General features: G+C 39.8%; 1 protein-coding gene across 5 annotated transcripts in view; it reads right to left on the bottom strand.

Annotated features, from left to right (window-relative positions):
* Nucleotides 1-15,599, bottom strand: part of VPS13B (vacuolar protein sorting 13 homolog B) — a 625,623-nt gene that overhangs the window by 38,825 nt on the left and 571,199 nt on the right. For all 5 annotated transcript variants that reach the window (XM_072949533.1, XM_072949529.1, XM_072949532.1 and 2 more), the window contains exons 45-54: nt 11,407-11,670; nt 10,646-10,729; nt 10,293-10,468; nt 9,712-9,882; nt 9,154-9,355; nt 7,829-8,017; nt 5,106-5,252; nt 2,834-3,117; nt 505-632; nt 97-296 (exon numbers count right to left, since the gene is read on the bottom strand). In XM_072949533.1, coding sequence (XP_072805634.1) covers nt 97-296; nt 505-632; nt 2,834-3,117; nt 5,106-5,252; nt 7,829-8,017; nt 9,154-9,355; nt 9,712-9,882; nt 10,293-10,468; nt 10,646-10,729; nt 11,407-11,670 — 1,845 coding nt within the window. The remainder of the gene's footprint in view (nt 1-96; nt 297-504; nt 633-2,833; nt 3,118-5,105; nt 5,253-7,828; nt 8,018-9,153; nt 9,356-9,711; nt 9,883-10,292; nt 10,469-10,645; nt 10,730-11,406; nt 11,671-15,599) is intronic.

Genomic DNA, 15,599 nt, shown 5'->3' with positions numbered 1-15,599 from the left:
ATTTAGAAAACTATGTTTAAAAACAGACAACCATGGAAACCCTCGAAAAGGGACTTTTTCTTTGGGCTTTGGCAGGAACACACGCAGCCCACTGACCTGTGTTCCCTGATGGTTGATGTCGACGGCATCACTCCACTCGGTCGTCATTCCCTCCGGCAATTCCACTCTCAGAAGGAGGCTAGGAAGTATGTCTCTGGTCCTGCAGTCTGGGTAACTGGAAATCTGATGATACAGCTCATGATGGATTGAGCACTCAGGAGGAACTCTTCGGCAATACACCTCAAACTTTGGAATATCTAAGAGTGAAAAAAAAAAGGCATAGGCAGACCGAGGCCTTGAAGACAAAGACTTGGGGATATTAAACGTAAGTGGTGAGAGAAACTTCTGGAAGTTTACTTAAAGAATAATATTTTTTATTTAAGGATCACAGGAAACTATTAAGTCAAAAATCTCCAGAAAGAAGATAGGTTTTATATTATTTAAATTCAATATTGTAACATATACCTTTAATATTTTCCTTTATAAGTATTGTTACTGGGCATCTGTTGTGGAAGATTATTCGAGGATTAGGGTCTTCGGAGAGGGTTAGATAGGTCACCCCCAAGTGTTCCTGATACGTCAGTGCTACTGCCCTGGAAGAGAAGCCGATCACAGGACAGAGACGGTTTAGAAACAGATGCATGCTTTCTCTCCTGGTACATGTTCATTCGGATTTGCAATACTCTGAACCTCTGTAACATCTCTCTTATATATCAGAGGAAATGTTTTCAGAGAAATGAGGCCGCCCTCTCATCTATTAACTGCCAAGCACTAGTTATAGGTTTGCTAATTTTTTTTCTGACAATAGTAACACGTATTTATACGAAATATTAAAAAAAATGTGAAAAATTATTTAAAATAAAAATCCCGCAGCTTCTACCACTCAGAGAGAATTACAGACGTGCTAGCTTTTCCTGTTGCTCTTTTCCCCTCTCTGCACATGTGCTTTAATCTCTTCTGATGGGCTGCCTTCTTCCTCAGAAGCACTTGGTAAATTCTGGCAAAGGGGGAGCTGATGTGCTTTTAGGAGGACGACTGGAGAATCTGGGTGTCTGCTCTGCTTTTGTTCTACAGGTAGGTAGGCTCACTATGTCTGCTGTCCATTTTCACAAGATCATCACACCTTACAGGATCTCCATTGTGACTACCAAGAGCAAAACTGTATTTCCTATTTGGCATCAGAAACATTGCTGTGCGGGCATAGGCTGCCCTCTACAACAGACAGAGGGAAACTCTCCCATTTAGACCTAGAGACCACCAAACAATGTTTTATATCAAAGCAGGAAAAAGAATTCTCTCTTAAGTTTAAATTACAAAGAAGGCATATACTTGCCAAATGTGACCCTTAGTTTACACGATTATAAGCGGTCAGTAACACACTAAAGAATTTCCCATTCACCATCTACCCTGTTTGCCAGCGTGAATCCTTCCCAAACACTCTATCTGTCTGAGATGTCAAGATGAACTGTCCATTAGCATTTGAGGAAACACCATCACATGTGCACTGTCGTACTGAGGGGAGGACAAAGAGGAGGAGATGAAACACTTCAGAGTATAATCTTTGGATTGACAATGAAGTTCTTTCCCAGCCTAATTCTGGAAGAGCCAGGCAGGCCAACCTCAGAGAATGTCTCACTGAAAGTCAAGAAAGTGGGCACCAGGACTAAAATATGGTACTTTCAATCTAATACCTATCTTATTATTTATAGATAAGGTTAAATTACATTAATAAAATCTTAGAAACTTAAACATAATTTCTCATTGTGTTACTTTAAATTCTGCCTCTCAGTTTTAAAAATAAGTTTGGTTTTCTACACATAGGTTTACACTGCTTTCAAAAATACTTCCTTAAACTTACCACACTTAACTTCTCTAACCAGAACATTAAGGACATCCAATCCTCTGGAGTTAGAGATGGAAAGTGTTGATAAAATCAGGGATGTTTGTGAATGTTGTGAAGGAAGAAAGGATCTGTGTGGGGAACAGAGCCTTACCATTATGGATGACTTGAGTTAGGAAGTTATCTTTTGAAATATTACCTCTAGCAATCTCTATATACATCAAAGTTAAGATGGCTAAAATCTCCAATAAAGTCTATAAATTCATAATCATGAGAATAAGGTACCTCTCATAAGGTCACAATATGTTTTCTTTTGTACTTTTAACATATACCATAAATAAGTTATTCCCGACAGCTACAGAAAGGACGTACTGCGTGCAAAGCGACCACAAAATAAAAATCCGGTATGAGCAAACCATTACACGTCTCTGGCTTGATTCTGTGGTTGTTATTTGCATAACTGGTAATTGGAGCAACTTGCGTGCAGAAACAACCCAGAACAGAGTCTTCTGTGACTTGTGTTTATCTAAGTTATCTCTCAATGACTTTTTGGGAAAAATTCCATTTTGAAGTAAAAGTAAAATATCGGAAGAGAAAATGCTTTCCAACTTGACTCTCTCATATTTTAACCTTTATTTCTTATCACTCGACAGAGGCTAAGAAGTCATAAAAGAAGGCGATCTGTTCATTATGATAGGTAGGTGCTGCTATTCTATGGTACAAACACCACATTTTCCCTGGGTATAGAATGTGTTAGGGGAAAAATCTCATCAGTAGTACACCGGGACATCCTATGTGTGATCATAACCCTTGCCCAGTTGTAGACCATGTCTAGAAGCCGCTGAAAATAAAAATCAAACCTAATTTTACATGCGGTGAGCCCCGCAACTATCCTGTCTTTTCTGGCACCTGGATGAATGAGCGAAGAAGGGCATTTACATGAACGTAAACTACCTGGTGCAGAATCCATTTTCCCTACAATTCCCGAAAGGCACGGCCACACTCTGTCTGGGAAACTCCGGTCTGACCAGAGCTGGCAGGCTCCAACACTGTGAGCTGCCGGCAGCTGCGGCAGCGGAAAAAGCCAGCAAGATCTGTTTCTGAAGCAGGGATGCATCCAACGCTGACTGACTGATGTCAGGCATTAAGTCCCAGCAAGGGAGGGAGCTGGATGTCACAGCAGGTGGCTCACCACCCGGGCAAACGCTGAAAGTAGTGCTGTCTGGAACATGAAAATACTGAAAAAAGAAAAAATGCAGAGAGCGCCGTTACTATAGTCACACTGAGAAGTTAAGGCTTTTAGATAACAGCTTCTAAGAAACCAGAACCGTGTATTCTCAGGAGGTAGCCAGGTGGGGGACATGGTAATATTGGAAGACCTGTTCCCATGAGAAAGCCCTAATGAGATGATTACAAGCAGTGAAGGCAGGGTCTGCTCTTCTAGGCATAATGAAACGTCATAGAGCTGGTGTGATTTAAGAGGTGATGTAAAGTTCTTGATATCCCCCAGGTATTGCAAAAAATCCAGATGCTGGTGGCAGAAATGCCGTTTGTTGGGAGGGAGTCCTCCTGGAACGGTATGGCTGGACGGAGAGGGTGGCGGGCGCCCTGGGGGACCTTGGGAAGAAGACCTGAATGAGATACAGAAGGTAAGCTGGGAGCTCAGAAGATGCATTTTTTTTGAAGGCTCATCCCGAGGGAGCAGGAAACTCTGATCTCCAGCACTCAGTTAGAATTCCAAATGGTTTCTGGCACATGAGAAGAATCTCAGAATTTGAGACTTAAAAAGGGCCTTAGAGATAATTTATTGGCACCTCCTCTTCCACAGCGAGGGAGCTGTTTTCTAGAGCGCCGATGATTTGTCCAGCAGCACGGAGCCGGGTGTGGCAGAGCCTGGCCGGAAGCCAGCCTTTCCCCTGCCCTGGTTGCTGTTTCTCCCACTGTCTCAGACAGTCTCCTAGAGAGGGTAGGGATTATCATGTCTTTAAAACATTCCCACACCTGCCCGAAGCAGGGTCAGGGTTGGAAAAAGGGGCCCCCTCGGCTGCAGAAAGAACGAGGATTTCTGCTTCTCTCCAGGAGCCGATTGTGAGCTGGTGTAGAGGGGGTTTCCGGCAACTCTCATTTCCTGAGTGCCTAGTCTTCTTCCTCATATCATCTCATTTAATCTTCACCCAAACCTTGCAAGGAATGGAGAATTGTGCCCATATTCAGATGAGGACGTGTCAGTCTGGAAAGCTCTGACCCAAAATCTCAGGGTGGGGAGAAGCAGGTACATTATCAGGGCACAGGCTGGTTCTATCCTCAAATCCTCAACTACAGCTCAATTATCATTGACCTTTACTTCCTGACAGGGGACTTCTGGTCACCTATTTATTTTATCAGTACTTCAGTGACCCAAGATGAAATTCTAGTATTCTGACATTTTATAAATACTATAATGCTTCCTAAGCTTAGAAGAGTAATCGACTTTCATCCTTGTGTATTGTTCTAATGTAATTTTTTAGGAGCTGAAAGTAAGGGATAACAATAAGTGCAGATGAAAGTAAAGAAAAATAATACTTTTCTATATGATGGTTTCAATAGCATAAAATAATAGCATACCACTTAGCATATTCTGTTTTTAACTCCTTTTAAATATCCCCTTACTCTCTTAAAATGAAACTGTTCATCTGAACTGTATCAAGAACTGAATAAAAAAAAAATCCTCCTTGGATTCATTTCCCGAATATTCTGCCATAGAGACGTTAACATAAATGAGCTGGTACGTTGTTTTCCCATTTCCTCTCCTTGCGGACACAGAGCCCGGTGCTCCCAGATCTGGGGCTCGGCTGGGCTGGGCCTTCTGCACACATGGCTCCTTCAGGCAGCACAGCCTGTGAAGCAGATGTTCTTCTCCACGGGACGGACCTCAGGCCCACTTCCCGCCGCCGCTGCGGCCCGGCTTTAGTGAGCGCGCCCGGGTGCGCGGCAGCCTCCGGGCAGACGGCGGCCGCTCTCCGCCCGCAGCTGCCGGGATCTGCGGCTTCGTAGGACGTCTCCACGTTAGTTACCTTGGAAGCGCTGCCCGTGCGGCCACGGTTTTAATGAAAGCAAAACTACACGAATCTTTACCTAGATTCTGTGTGAGCTTTTCATTTGTTCTAGGTTAAAAAAAAAAAAAGCTGATCTAATTATTACTTATTTATCAAAACTTAGACAAAACAGTCACGTTTGAATTGCTTACCTCCTTTCCAGAGTGGGGTTTGGAGACAGATAACTGTGGTTTATAAAATATCTGATACGGCGTGGTATTGATTATTGTAGTCTTGTCTTCAATCTGAATGATCTGTATACCTTGCTGCACCATGGAGGAAACGCAGAACTGACATAACTGCGGGACAGTTGAGGAAAGAGTACTTTAAACAATGTTACATCGCATAGAAAAATCTGATTATTTTCGAAAGGTCATTTTAGCCATTGGTTTGCCCAGGACTATGTCAATTTTACCTTTTGTTCCACAGTACTTCATACAGTTCCTTTTCAGTCTCAAAACTGTCAGTATCTACTTTTCAACAGGGTGCTTTAGTGGCTACTGTGTGGTTTTCAAGTTATTTAACCAATTCCTTCACAAAATATTTATTTATACAGCACTTACACCTAAACCGATGCCACTTATCTTTTCCAACATAAACAAATCAATCCAATCGACACAACACTGTAAACTATACTTCAATACAAAAAAAGAAAGAAAGAAAAGAAAAAGAAGTCCGTCCAGCACTCCCTCCCTCCTCCTCATGCTCACCCCAGCAACCACCTCACCGTAGGTGTATGTGGACCACGGGGAGTTCTGACAGTAATATTGATGGCGATAATGAAGAAGACAGTAATGACGGACCTCGCATATTGCTTTCTTGTGCTTCACCAGTTTAAAGTACTTTATGCATATTAACTTGCGGAATCCTCACTACACCCACATGTGGTAGCTACTACTATCCCCATTTTACAGAAGAGCAAAAAATGAGGCACAAATTGGTAAGCAACTTGCCCAAGGTCACAAAGAAAAAGAGGGTCCAGGGCTTGAAGTGAGAAACCATGCACTCTGGTTTCATGGTGTTGCTCTTAACCACTACGTGTATCACCTCACTGTCTTACCACACTGTATGAGAAACTGATGCTCAGAGACGGTATTATGTACCTAAAGATACCCATCTAGTAAGTGGTCATGTCAGAACAGAACTTCTCAAAGTGTGGTCTGCGGATACCTGGAGGGAATGGTCTTTGAGATCCTTGCAGGGGCCCAAGGTCAAAACGAATTTTACAATAACAGTAAGATGCTATTTTTTTTTCACTCTAATTTTTTCCTGAGTGTACAGTATAGTTTTCCAGAGGCTGTATGACATATGATGTCAGAGTTCTTATGGCTAATGAAATGTATGTTCGTGAATTCTTGTGTTTAAAATTTTCTGCTTTGATTTCTAATTTGATAAAAATCAATAGCTATAATCTACATAAACAAAAGGTTTTTGGAGGTCCTCAGTATTTTTCAAGAGTGTAAAGCGGCCCTAAAACTAAAAAGTTTGAGAATCACTGCTAAAGAATAATGAGATACAAACATAGTAATATTACATTTTCAGCAGTTCATTCATTCACCAACATTTATTTGCATTTGCTGTGGCCACTTTGTGAGATGCTGGAGGCACTGGGTGTTTGACTGTATATCATAACTTTTTCTCCAGGTTTTGATGGTAGTTCTCAACTTACAGCTATTCAACTCTGGGTGATTCACGCTTACAGCTCTTTGCCATTTACACCCATGTTACAGTATTTTGGCCAGCAGAGCATAAACATGTGTTGCCCAGACAACTTAGAGGAAATGGATACCAGCCTTGAAGATTGCAGACCAACTTCTTTGTATCAGAGAAATTTATTTTTAAAAAGTCATCAAATGACCCTAACTTGTCTCAAGAGGCTCTTCAAAGATGCCTGTCAAAATCTAACTTCTCCCCAGAGAAAGGTCATTCTGAATTATACCACTCTGATGAAGTATCCCTTCTTTTACTGATTTGGGACGGCTAAAATAATGAAGATATTCTTAAGCACAGCATGAGATTTCTACATGGTACACGTTGATACTGTACTTTCATACATCCAGTTAACTGTGATTTGTTACTATGTTACTCAGTTTAATTGGTTTTCATACACTACTTGAGAAAAAATTTATGCTGAAAGGCACATACCATTTGTACTTAAATAACTGACTAAGTATGTTTTTTGTATTCACATCTTTACAAACATGGGTACCAGTCCCTTGTTCAAGATTACAACTCCCAGAGGGGAAGAGTGTAGCTCAGAGGCAGAGCACATGCTTAGCACACACAAGGTCCTGGGTTCAATCCCCAGTAACTCCATTTAAAATAACTAACTAACTAAACCTAATTACCTTCCCCCTCAACTAAAGATAAAAAATTTTTTTAATTATAAAAAAAAAGAATACAACTCTCTCTCATAATGTTGGTTCTATGGGAAAATCAGAACTGATCCACCTCATTTTTGTCAGGACGCCCTTTCCAGGAAAATAACCTTTGCTGCAGGAGCCTTTGTCTTTTCACTCAATACTCAGAATGTTAGCAACTCTGCTTCCTGCTCTAAAACAAGGAGGCCAAGTACAATCTGTGGATATTTTGGAGGAAGTTCATTTTTCCCCCACATACAATAAATCAAGTGACTGCTGAGTGTTCTGAAATAGAGTGGTTATTGGATAAATTATGTGACACAACTATTATCACTGGTAAAGGAAAAAAAAAGACATTGTAAAACAGAGAGGTCTAAGAAATCACGTTTCACTGTTATAAATTGTTTAGAACAAGTAATACCAAAAAGGGGTTGAAGAAGAAAAGCGTAGACTCATTTTAAACAGGTTGAGGGGATGGCACGCTACTCCCCCCAAACCACAGACTCCGATCCTACCTTCTGATGTCCTGGGAAAGCACCAAGTCTGATTTCAGCATCAACAAACCCTTCTTCGTCCAATGACACAACTTCACCATTACCTCCATCTTTCCACTTGGGAGACGTCAGGTTATGGACCAGTTTAATTGCTACTGACTTGTGCACAGTGTTTGTATTTGCCCAGTATATTCCAATTTGAAAAGCTTCCTGGAAAAATAATGCCTCAATTATAAAGTATTTTTCTTAACTTTGATATTTTTACCTCAATTCATAGGAATTTTTTTGTGTGTTATATAATTGATCTACTTAGGCGACCAATCCCTTTACAGTTTTCTTTCCTTTTTTTTTTGATAATGGCAACGTACATTTTATTTTAGTTCCCAATGCTTTCTTTGCTTCACAATGGAATTCATATTTATGGAAGGAGGGAAAAAACATCAACCCAAACTGCTTCTGCCTTGTAAATACCAACGGCTTAAAACCCGAAGGTTTCATTTCATTTGACAAGAGAATAATATGCAATATTAGGTACATGTAGGTCAACATTCCAATTCCATAAGGTAACATCATGTGATTATTAAAAAAAAAAAGGAAAAATGCAATTGAATAAAGATGTTTATAAACTGGAGGTCAAGAAAAAGTACTCTCAAATTGTTCCCTATCAGGAAAACACTTTATTTAGGAATTCCTTGTACTCTATTTTCTTACAGATTTATGTGTCTTCTTGAACTGGGCTAGCCTTATCAAGAAAGCTCTCCTCTGATGGAACATAAAATCTTCCTGTGAAATTCTGTTTTACAATGAGATTTTTCCTCTGTGTTAGCAATGATTCTATGTTGCTATTATCGATAACGGGGGAGGGGGCTTCCACGGTTACGGACAGTTAAGTCCCCTTACAAAGGAAAAAGGGCCTTGACAAAACCAGTTGTTCAGAAATCTTTAATTCTTACCCGCCTTGCAAATCTTAAGAGAGTTTCTGCAAAAATCACAAAAATATCTAGGGGGTGGCTTAGCACAGAATACGACTCTATATTCTTAACATATCCTGAGTAGGCCAGAATACTTGTCAAACATTCTGTACACAATGGAAATAAGCCTGTAACTAGTAAAGTTATCAAATTTAATGATAATTCAAGCATGAATACTGCTGATGGGAAGAAAAAAAAGACCTATGAAGTATCTCTAATATCAGAGAACATTCCATACCCCTTACACATGCATCTAGGCGGACAGTTTTCCACAACTGATTCATTCTGTTGAGAACATAAATGTAACCTCAGAATAAAAGCTGGTTGTTGAAAGACAAGAATTCATATTAGTTAAAAAAAAAAAAGTTACAGTACCTGAAAATTAGGAGGGATAATAATTTTGCCAGCAGGAACCTGCAGAACAATCTTCTCTCCTTCAAACAGCCAGAGGTCCCACGTGGACTGATTGATGAGCAGGGCCCAGGGGAGCAGCTCTATCAACAAGGTCCTCACATACGGCTTCCAGGCTGACAGCCTCACTCGCATCGGGCTGTCCCACTGACTCAGCTGTTCATTCCTGTGCCAAACACCACATCCAAGAGACACAATGAAACGCGATGACTTCAGGATTCATGAAACATATTTAAGGATTCCAGACACACGACACTCCAGTGTGACACTTCCTCACACCAGAGTCATGCAATGCTATGCTATATTTGCATCCTGGAGAAAGGAACTTTTCATGCAATTACGTTCCACATTAGGAAAGAAGCAATCTACAAAACGTATCTACCAGATGATAAAAGGTCAGAATCTGACACATACGTGCAAACATCTTTTTGAAAACCCCCCGTATCTAACATTTTTGTGAATGGTCGTTTATTTCTTAAGATTGGGAAATGTTTGTAGAAAAACAGCACTGGAGAACATTACCTGTCAGCGTCCTTTTTATTATAGGGCCACACAGGTTGAAGGGACTTTTTTGGCCCGTAGAATTCATCAAGGATCTGATTAAGTGTGCCTCCAGGGTGTATCTTGGTGGCTATTTGCTTAATGAGAGATGTTGAAATGGGAACAGCACAATGTGAAGGGTCATCTTCTTCTCTAGGAAATGGAGAGAAAAAACAAGAATGAGTATTAGATGCATTACAAACCAACGCTTCCTTTTGTGAGACTGAGTCAATGTTTGGTGATTTAGGGGTGATGACACAGTTTTGGGGATGATCTGGGCCATGGCCTTTCCTCCCCAGTGCTCTGTTCATTTTTTTATTCCACCACAGAAATTATGTGTCAATTAAATTTTCTGATGATTCTTATTTATTTATAAAGGGGCTGAATTTTATCTTAATGTACAGACGAGAGTAAGAGAACACTAGGCAGGGCAATTTTACAATAATCTTCTTATAAGATAAGGAATCATACAAAAAAACTCCATCCTCCCTCTCCCCCTCAATAGGACAAGGTTATTTTTTGACTGACTCTCTCTTAGGAAAATGTAAGGACTTTTCCAGTACCTTGCTTGAAATGTCAGGTGATGTACAAGGTCAGGTTCTATGTTTTGCAGTGGTTTTTCCTGTCCTTTTCCTGGAATAATTTGTGTTTCACTCAATCCCAGACTCCTTTTCTCCAAATGTATGATAATGGGGTCTGGAAGATGACTCCTCATGATAAAAAGAGGGCTGAACACAATCTATAAAAATAAAAGGACAGAACAACTTTCATATTTGCTTTGTTGCAGTATTCCAGCTGTTTGATGCTGAAACAAACTTGTAATAAATCTCTTCCCTGGGTCATTCTGACCTTAATTTATTTCAGAACAGGAAAGGTCAGAGTCATATACCATATTTTAGGATTGGAAAGCACTCACCATTCGCTGTTGCACTTGAGAATTGGGTTCTAAAGTCAAAACTGTGCACCAAACATAAATAATGGAACTGTTTGAAGATGGCACCTGCATATGAGATAGAAAAGAATCCTATTAAATACTACATGGTTCACTAATTAATCAAAATAAGGCGCAGATATGATATCAGCGTGCAGGATGAAAAAAGTTTAAAGTTACAGAAAAAAGCCATTAAAGAATAACTAAGCAAAAGCAGACTTCATTATGGCATCAAGTGAATGTGCAGTGAGTCAATGGGGCCAATTCCTTCCAGAAAGATGAAGGGATTCGTATGCAGAGAGGCTGATACAAGCATGAGTGGGAGAACAAAAGACAGGACTTGTCCTTTATGGGAATGAAAGTGATGATGGTGGAGACTGAGAGATTGCTAAAAAAAGTAGCAGATCACCATAAAGATTCTCACATGGGGAGGACAACTTTTATGCCCTCCCACCCCCTCAAAGCCCTGGTGCATCAGAATCTTTTTCAAGATATAACTCATCTCCATCTGGGAGGGGTAGAGTCTTGGCTATGAGAACTATGGGAACTGACATAAATGTGTTGTTGTGGGATAGGGAGGAAAAAGTTTGAGAAGTAATATTCAAAGCCATTTTTTATTATTTCAGGCATCCCCTCTTCTGTATAGATCCCTTCTTAATAAATTAAATGCTGCACTGAATAAAGAGCATAATGAGAAATTTTACATTTTAAACCTGCTCTATTTTAGATTGTATTACTTCTCATACCTGAATGACAATGCTATACTCAGGGTCCTTGGATTCCAGGCACACGTCTCTCGACCAGTCTTCATCTCCTTTGGCCTTCACACACAACTCAGTCAGTTCACTGTTTTCTAGGATGTATGAAGGCAGTTTCTGTTTGGCTGTGAGGCAATCAAAATGTTCTCGAACCACAGCTTGTCCATCTTGACCAATGTAATGCTGAACAACTTTTAGTTCTATACTTTGAGACAAGTAACTACAGATGATCTGTCTTCCACAGATGATAATCTGGAAAAGACAATCAATCAATCAATCAATCAATGAGACTTCATCAATCTTGATTCCATAAACTGGAAATACAGGCAAACCTTGGAGACATTGAGGGTTTGGTTACAGGTCACTGCAATAAAGCAAATATTGCAATAAAGGGAGTCACGTGAATTTTTTGGTTTCCCAGAGCATATAAAAGTTATATTTACACTATACTATAATAGATGGTGTGCAAAGCATTGTCTAAAAAAATGTATATACCTTAATTAAAATTTTTTGTGCTAAAAAATGCTAACCATCATCTGAGTCTTCAGTGGACTATAATCTTTTTGCAATAGTAACATCAAAGATCAGTGATCACAGACACCATAACAAATATAAGAAATGAAAATGTTTGAAATATTTTGAGAATTAGCAAAATGTAACACAGAGACCTGAAGTGAGCAAACACTGTTGGAAAAATGGCTCCAACAGACTTGCTTGATGCAGGGTTGCCAAAAACTTTCAATGTGTAAAAATGCAGTATCTGCAAAGTGCAATAAAGCAAAGTGCAATAAAACATGGCATGCCTGTGTATAACTGCTCAGAGTAAATGATGTTGATTTTAATGCAAAGAAAATGAAGCCATTAGCTTATTTAGAAAGTTCAAGAAGAAAAAGAGGCTTGGAAGGAGGGAAAGGATTTTTCTTTGGTTATGTTGTTTGAGGTATTCAAAGCACAGACAGGTAGGCAGGATCCATGTCCAGCTAGAAATGCTGGTCATGTACGTGAGAGTGAAGGTGGGGCTGGAGATAAAAGATCTGGAAAATCAAAGCTTTGCACAGACTCTTTATCTGGAAAACAGGGTGGAGGCTCAAACCGAGCAACTGACCAACACTTTCAGGGCAGACCCAAGGTGAGAAGCAGAGTGGGGGCTAGAGAAGAAGTGTGAAAGGAAGAGAAAGCAGGAGAAATATCTCTTCCATTGGTAGAAATTGAAAGGATTATGTGAAATTTATTCTTATGCAGTGAATGCTTTGAGACAGCAAATCCTTCTGTAATGTGAAGAGAGCTTTCATATACTGGATTTCCTTCTTTGTGGAGGTGAATCAGGAGAAAGCAATGTGGCTGAAGTCATGAGAGAAGAGACCAACAGGAAGTGGTGGTCAGTGGTATCCAACAAGGCAGCAAGCACAAAGGATGGGGACTGAGAACAAGACTTCAGTTCTCATAGCTGAGATAACAGTTGTGATCAGTCCATCCCCCAAGGCTGATTCCCAAGGGTTTATTGTACTCATATGCAATACAAGATCTCTGCATAAACAGATAATACAAACCACTTTTAACTCATAAGTCTAATTATATTTTATCTTACTCAGGTTTTTCCTATACTGTAGAATCATTTATCTTTATAAAACACACAGAATTATCCATTAAACCCATGGATTATTCAAATTTTCATCCAGCTAAGCGTATAGTTCAGAGTAGGCCTTAAGAAATATCTTTTTAGGGGGAGGGCATAGCTCAGTGGTAGAGTGTGTGTCTAGCATGCACAAGGTCCTGGGTTCAATCCCCAGTACCTCTGTTAAAATAAAACAAAACAAAACTAATAACTCCCTCTCCCCCCAAAATAAAACTAAAAATTAAAAAAGGACACAATATATCTTGTATTAAAAAAAAACTCTCTTCAATTGGTGGAAATTGAAAAGATAATGCAAAATTTATTCTTATGTAGTGAATGCTTTTTAGAAAGCAAATCCTTCTTCTATATGAAGGCAGAACTTACACATACTGGATTTCCTTGTTTGTAATATTTTCCCAGGTTATAAAATAGTAATAAGTAATATACAAATATAGCATATTTACTGGTCTAAGGATATGATGGTTACTTTAATGGGTTAACTTGAATGGGTTATAGGGTGTGCAACTGGTTAAACACCATGCTGGGTGTGTCTGGGAAGGTGTTTATAGGTGAGATTAATATTTGAATTGGTAGACTCTCCCTAGCATGGGTGGGCTTCATGCCATCAATCAAAGACCCGAAAGAACAAAGAGCCTGAGTGGGAAGGAACTTCACCTGCTTGATTGCTTGAGCTGGTCTTTCCCAGCCTTTGGACGTGGACTGAAACATCAGCCCTTCTTGGTAAACCGGTCTGCTGGTTCTTGGACCGAAACTACACATCACATCAGCTCTTCTGGTTCTCCAACCTGCAGACGGCAGACCGTGGGACTGTGCAGCCTCCATAATTATGTGAGCCAATTTATAATACATCTGTCCCTTTCCTTCTCTATGTGCAGTCATATGTACACACACACACACACACACACACATCCTATTGGTTCTGTCTCTTTGGAGAACCCTAACACAAAGCATTTTCACAAATTCTCTCTTTTATTCTCACAGGAACCACATAAAACAGGTGCTACAATGACTCTTCATCTTAATAAGAAAAAGGAGCGGCACAGAGATTCTGAACAACTTGCCTGATATTACACAGATTGTTTGGCTCAGAGTCTGTGTTGATAATCACCATGATGTTCCATATTTCAAAAAATTAATCTGTACTAATTAATAAAACATAGAAACCACAAAAAAAAAAGGAGAATAAAGGCTGCCCATCATAAGGTAAATGTGGCCAAAACCACTGGTTCCATTCCACACAGCTGGTCTCTCCTTTCCCCTTGCTATTAAAATCCCCAACTTGGTTTAGGTCTCAAAAAGCAGCACAGCACCAGGGCAGGTGGCCACCTCTCCTGGCCCCGAGAGCTGGACCAGAACTGGTTCAGGCCAGTCCTGCTCATTATATTCCCTTTTTTGTCAATGATGAGTTTAGAGGTGAGCATGGAACTTTGTTTTGGTTAATAACATAAAAAAGGAAAACTGGTAAAAATGTTCTAGGAAAGATTTCACTCCTTGATAACAAGGGTGACAATTTGAGAAGAGAAAGTCCTCCTTTTCTCCGCCGTGAAAGATGTTATGAGAGGATAGTCAAAGCTTATGCAACCATCCTGAGACTAGGAAGACAAATTCAAGAGAACAGCAGAGAAGCAGACACTGCACTGAGTTGCTTAATTAACTAAATGACACTGGACCTGCCTTCTTCCTTCTGGTTACATGAGATAATATTTACACAATAGGAACATAACAGTATCTGCCTCATTAACTTGCTAAGAAGATTAAGAACCCTATTCTGTAACTTCACGCTGAAAGCATCCTAAGTGATATATTTTCCCATGTCGCTAGGAATACTCTGTAACCATCATTTTAAACAAAACTATTATTTAACACAAATAAATGTAACTAAGTATTTATGAATGAATTATTACTCACCCAAAACAAGTCTGCTAGATTAATAGACCAAAAACTAAGGTCATGTTGTTGACTAGCATTATTTGAATAGTGAGGTTTAGTACTTTCTTAAACATTTATTTTCTAACTACCTATTCCTTTGACTTTTCTTTAGAAGGAACACATCTGTAAAAACCAAGCTGTGCTTAACTGTTACATTTCCCCTAGGTCCCCTGGCCATTATTATCTTTTAAAACAATGTTTTCAAAATAACAAACACAGAATTCCATTGAACTATGAGCCCCACATTTTCTTGAGCAAATACTAGGGGCTGCTAGACACCATGAGAAGCCTTATGGTGCCACAGTGCTGCCTAACTTCGAGCAAACAGTTGAAATTTGAGGCAGTATGTGACTCGGTTCTTCTTCTGGATGTGCCCAGGCCTGGCAATGTGTGCTCACTGCCTTTGCTCAGAACCTTTGAGCCCCACGTGATTTAGGAGAGAATTTGGCTGTCTCTCACAGAAACCACAGAATCTCCACAACCATCTGGGACTCACTTTGTTTAAAGACAAAGATCCTCTTGGTCGGTTTTTATAGTTTCATTTTCAACTAAAAAGCCTATTAAATAGGCTTTCAAATTTGATAAAAAGAAAAACCCTTAAAAGTGGCCAGGGAGG

The sequence above is a fragment of the Vicugna pacos genome, chromosome 25 (genome assembly GCF_048564905.1).
Source record: "Vicugna pacos chromosome 25, VicPac4, whole genome shotgun sequence".
Lineage (NCBI taxonomy): Eukaryota > Metazoa > Chordata > Mammalia > Artiodactyla > Camelidae > Vicugna > Vicugna pacos.
This window is presented reverse-complemented; position numbering and strand designations above follow the sequence as displayed.